A 6,183-nucleotide genomic window follows, 5' to 3' on the forward strand; every position below is an offset into this window, starting at 1 on the left:
GAGTCATTTAGCATTAGTGAGAATCTTGGAGTTCGAACACAATTCATAATCAGCTTAATGAACTTATCTGGAAACTGGAATGCATAAAGCATTTCTTCAATGAAGTCCCACTCGACAGTGTCATATGCTTTTTGTAGATCAAGCTTGATCATACAATTAGCCTTGACTGATTTCCTCCCATAATGTCGAATAAGATCCTGACATATCATGATGTTATGCCCAATGAATCTCCCTTTGACAAACCCCCCTTGGTTTTGTGCCACCAAGCTTGGAAGAATAACTTTGAGCCTCGAACATATTAGTTTTGTAGCAGCTTTATAAATGACATTGCAACAAGCAATAGGGCGATAATCACTAACTGAATTTGGGCACTTACTTTTAGGAATAAGCGTCAAAATAGTTGAATTAATTTCCTTTCAAATTTTCCTTGTATGAAGGAAAGAAGTAAGAGCTTCAAACACCTCATTACCTACAAGATCCCAATTTTCCTAAAAGAAATAGCTGCTATAGCCATCCAGACCAGGGACTTTGAGGCCAGGGATGTCAAAGATGGCTTTCTTAACTTCTTCAAATGAAAAATCAGCTAGGAGCATATCGGCTTGATAACTCGAAACCACTGGCCCAGTATTAATAACAACAGCCAAAACAGACTTCCTTCTTTCTAATTTACAGCCCAGTAGACTCTTGTAAAACTCCAAGAAAGCATCAGTAAGTTGTTGTGGATCATCTACCCGAATTCCATTGGCATTAGTGATAGACAACACTCTGTTTTGGGCCCTTCTTTCACGAATGCTTCTATGGAATAATGCTGAATTATCATCACCATCTTTAACCCAAGCCAGTTTAGCCTTTTGTTGGAGGAAAGAATGGTATGCATTATGAACTTTAGCATAGGAATTCCTTGCTTCCAGCTCCTGTTGCTGCATTGCCTGGTTCATAGGATCACTGTGCATTGCATCTTGACAAATATCCAGGTGTTCTCTGGCTTTAATTACAGCAGAATGCAAGTCTGAAAAACCTAGCTGATTAATTTCTTTAAAGATCGATTTGAGGCTCTTAAGATTAGTCACTAGCTGATACATTTTAGTCCCTTTAACCTGCTGCTGCCATGTTTTGGTAACCATTTCAGAACTTTTAGGATGAGAAGACCACATCCTAAAATATCTAAAAGGTTTCTTCCCACTCAAAACCACATCATACACAGTAAGAATGGCAGGCGTGTGATCAAAAAGTCCCTCATTCTGAAAAAATACTTCAGCGTTAGGAAACGAATCCAACCATTTCTGATTTGCCAAAACTCTATCTATCTTTGAGTATATCCTCTCTTCTCCTTGCTGCTTATTGCTCCAAGTGAAGAAGTTTCCACTATACTTAACATCTTCAAGTTGACAAGCTCCAACACAATTGATAAAATCCAAAGAAGATTTGAATCTTACCCGATTGCCAATTCTCTCTTCTTTACTGAGAATGTCATTAAAATCACCCAGGACAATCCAAGAATCCATAACAGAAAGCTCCTGAAGATCTCTCCAAAGGCCTCTCCTACCTTCCTCATCATTGAAACCATATAAAAATGTAACATAGAAACTTGCCTTGTTACCCACAGATTCAACAAAGAGGTGAATCAATTGACTTGAGCATTTCAAAATATTCACAGTAAAGCTTAGAGGATTCCAGCTTACTATAATTCTTCCTCCATCATGCCACGCACTATTAGAAGTAAAACACCACCCCGAAAGCATTCGAACATATAAGGCCCCAAGATTCCGGGCCTTAACTCTTGTCTCAAGAAGACCAACTAGCCCAATTTTTTGATTAACAATCATTTGCTTGACTGTGCTTTACTTTTGTTGGCTATTGATCCCTTAGACGTTCCAACACATTATTTTATCCATTGACAAGAGGGGGTCCTCCCACCCCCCCCCCCCCCCCTCCTGTTATTTCCCCATCTAAACTTTGTTTTTGGTGATTCTCAGTCTGCTCTACGTCTTCAGTAGCTGTGTTTAATGGGTCTGTTAAGACCTTAAATGAGTTGTCCGTTGTGGCAGCCACTGCCAGGACCTTTTCTTTTGGTTTCCAACCCTTAACTACTGGTTGAAAGCCATCAACATCGACCTTAGTTTCTTTGTTAGACACAGCTACAGCCTTCTTCTTCCCATCATCTTTAATTACCCATTCTTGTTTCCTTCCTCCTCTTTTCCTGCAATCAGCCGTAGAATGACCCATTCCAAAGCAATGATCACACACAATGAGCTTCCATTCGTATGTGATCGAAACATAGGTGTTAAAGCCATACTCATCTTCAAAGTATATTAGGTCCGGGAATTCTTGTTTCAACGATACCTCAATTAAAACTCTAGGAAAACTGAGTTTATCCCTGTGCTTAGTCACATCATCAACCATTATAGGATTCCCTACCTGTCCAATGATCTTGAACAAGGATTTCTCCCCCCAATATTTCAAGTCAAGATCATCTAAATGTACCCAAATTGGAACGACCCTGATATCCTCCTTTTTAAAATTGATCACAGGGTCCCAAGCATTCATAACAACCGGTCTTTTGTTAAAGAAGACATATCCACCTTTAAGCACCTCATCACGATCTTCAATGGAGACAAATCAGATCAAGAATACACCATACGACAGCATCCCTACTCTGTCAATCTTGTCTTTCCACATTCTTCGTGCAAATCCATCCAGTATTGAGAGGGGAGGATTTTCCCCCAAAGCATAGCACACAATAGAAGACTTCCAAAAATCAACTTCATCTTGTATATCATCCATAGTAATCTTAACCTTGTTCTTCAAACCAGTGCTCGAGAATGATTTTCCAAGACTTCACACCACATTTCCAGATCGTAAAACAAGGGGATTAGTGGAGTTACCTTGAGAAATATCACTGGAGCAACGATTAGTAGCCTCCAGGAAGTTAGCAAAATCCTTCCTTATGTCCTCCTGCTGTTTGATAGATCGAAGGGACGATCTGGGTGAAAGAGGCTCAGGGAACATGTCGCGAAGTTCAGAAGGTTGTTTCGCCATAGCAGAATCGTCAATAGGTTCCTCTTCAGCATCTGAAAAATCAATTGGATCTATTCCAAGTACAGCATCCATGGATTTTGTCTTTTGGATATCAGAGATTGAATTAGGGCCTTTCTTCTTCTTTTTCTTGTTCGAATTCAGTTTCCCCTGCACTCTAGCTCTTGTTTTCTCCATGGCTCCAGCTCAAGAGCTGCAAGAAACTCGAGCGGGAAAAAATTTCGTTTAAAATAGGGTCACAATAAAATAGTATTAAGTAATAATTATTATTTAAAACTTATAGAATTTAGTAATTACATAGTGTAATTACACTCAATGAGAATTGAAGAATGTAATTAGAACACTTTAATTTATTGTGTAATTATCTGACTAAACAAACATATCTAATTATCTTGAATTATACTCAATTCAATTCTAATTATAATATGACCTTCCAATTGCACTCTGAAAGTTTCAGGAATCTTCAGAAATCTGATATGCATTACAAAACCTTTTCTTTTATTTTTATTTTTATAGATATAGAAAAAAATTTGTAAGATGCGTAGTGGCTCCCTGTATTTATATATCCTAATACTTTTTTATTAAGTACATTTTCTCTTTCTTCTTTAATTGACAAAGAAGTTAAATTGAGAAGTGATACAATGAGCAATTAATTTGGCTATAGCCTTTTATCATTCATCTATGTATAACATTATCCAATCGGAATTATTTCAACTATATACCTCATGTATAACTTATTCTTAGAAATAAAATTTTGTTGCATAGTTTTATATATATTTTTCTCTCCTTTATTTCAATTGCAACCTCCTCAAATATGCACTGACTATTTAAATAGAAAACAATGGAACTTAGTATAACTAGCTTATAGAGTATAACACTGGCGCGGGCGTGGCCATTTATCAGTTCTCCTTTCTTTTTTCATCACAGCCACTTTGATGCACAATTAATGGTATAAATATATCTATTCTTTATAATAAATGGGTAGATAATGGAATTTTTTTGTTTTAACGTTTTTTTATTTTTCTAATGTTAATTTTAACAAAATACTTTTATATTTAACAGAATATTTTTATATTTAATAATAGTTTGGAAACACTTAATCTTAAATAAAATAAAATAAATAATTAAAAAAATAAAATATGATATTTTTGAGATATTTTACAATAATAATTATTTAAAAATAAAAAATAATTAAATAAATTAAAATAAGATATTTTTGATATATTTTACAATGATAATTATTTAAAAATAATAAAATCATATGTTTTATTAATTAAACTTAAACTCACTTATTAGAATAACTAGATACAAGCAACGCGCAATATGCACGTTTCCTTAGTTTTATTTATAGAATTTATTAATTATTTTTATTAAATTTATATTAATGTTATAAAATTTCAAATAAATATCATATTTTAATTAAATAATTTATTTATTTATTTTTAAGTTTATGTTTGTTCTAGTTTTTAAATTTAGAAGTGACAATTATATATTATATGCTTAATGTAATATTAAATATTATACCTGTATTATAAATTTAAGTTTCTTACTATTTTTTTTTTTAAAAAATCAATTTGTTACTAATTGACAGTAGATTATATTATATATTTAATATGATATTATTCTAATAAGTGAGTTTAAGTTTAATTAAATTTTATTTAAGTTATAAAATAATTTTATTATTTTTAAATAATAATCATTGTAAAATATCTCAAAAATATTCTATTTTAATTTGTGTAATTATGTATTATTTTTAAATAATTATCATTGTAAAATATCTAAAAAAATATCATATTTTAATTTGTTTAATTATTTATTATTTTTTTAAAATTATCATCGTAAAATATCTCAAAAATATCTTATTTTAATTTTTTTAATTATTTATTTTATTTTATTCAAGTTAAATTATTTACAAACTACCGTTAGATATAAGAATATTCTGTTAAATATAAGAATATTTCGTTAAAGTTAACATTAAAAAAATAAAAAATCGTTAAAACCAAGAATTTCCATTATCTACACACTTATTATATAGAATAGATAATATCATATTAAACATATAATATAATCTATTGTCAATTAGCAATAAATTGCTTTTTAAAAAAAAACTAGCAAGAAATTTAAATTTAGAATCTACGTATAATATTTAATATTACATTAAACATATAATATATAATCTTTTGTTGCCACTCCCAAATTCAAAAAGTATAACAAACATAAACTTAAACAAAAAAATAAATTATTTAATTAAAATAAGATATTTATTTGACATTAATATAAATTTAATAAAAATAATTAATAAATTCTATAAATAAAACCAAGCAAACGTACATATTGCACGTTGCTTGTATCTAGTGTATAAATATATATATGCGTAATCTTAAATTTGAGAGTATTAGGATCACGCATGCGTGAGTTTATTATACCACAAATTTCTCTCTCTCTCTTTTTCTTTTTTTTTTTTTTGAAAAGTAAGGAAATTTCCATTAATCGTTAAATCGAGCATAGTCCATTAGATGAAAATATTGCTCATAGAGCATGATCAACAATAATAGGCTTACCAGGCCATTTACAATAAAAATGAAGAAAACCCTAATAGCTACCCAACTAAAGGTCCAATAAGCCACCAGCTATCGAGCATCAAAAGAGTGTGTGGTAGACTAGATTTCCATGACAGATTTTAATCCACTAATGACAATCAGACAAAAGTCTTCCAATAAAAATTAGGGAAACACAAACTCATTATTTAAACAAGAAATAAGGGCTACATAGTAACGACTAACTATGCTTATGAAATTCGACTCAAAAGAACAAAAATCCATGAGGCATAAGGTTAATAAGGATAGAGATCGAAGAATCCCTCAAATCGGAAAGTGAAAAAGGAAACAAGATTGAGATCCCTGCAATCGCAAATTGAGTGACTTGATAAGTCACCAAGCACCCAAAAAGAACCTAAAGCTATCCTCCCTCGCCATACAAGATAAATCCCTCACTAAAAGCAAGGCAGTAGAAAAAATCCACCATTATTTTGAAAATGAAACAAAAAAGCAATAAAACAAAAGAAAACTAGAATATGAGAACACTGACGACAAATAGAGCCCCCAAAGCAGTCTCAACCCAACCCATCCCTGAAATCATATGTTCTTC

The 6,183-nt window shown here is 31.7% G+C and overlaps 1 protein-coding gene across 1 annotated transcript; it reads right to left on the reverse strand.

Annotated features, from left to right (window-relative positions):
* Positions 1 to 488: 488 nt before the first annotated feature.
* Positions 489 to 1,826, reverse strand: LOC133815150 (uncharacterized). The gene has a single exon (XM_062248022.1). The coding sequence runs from the start codon at positions 1,824 to 1,826 to the stop codon at positions 489 to 491; it is 1,338 nt and encodes a 445-aa protein (XP_062104006.1).
* Positions 1,827 to 6,183: the final 4,357 nt, after the last annotated feature.

The sequence above is a fragment of the Humulus lupulus genome, chromosome 2, assembly GCF_963169125.1.
Source record: "Humulus lupulus chromosome 2, drHumLupu1.1, whole genome shotgun sequence".
NCBI classification, from domain to species: domain Eukaryota; kingdom Viridiplantae; phylum Streptophyta; class Magnoliopsida; order Rosales; family Cannabaceae; genus Humulus; species Humulus lupulus.

Coding starts and splice junctions, on each gene's coding strand:
- LOC133815150 (XM_062248022.1), bottom strand. CDS start 1,826: ATGATTGTTAATCAAAAAATTGGGCTAGTTGGTCTTCTTGAGACAAGA.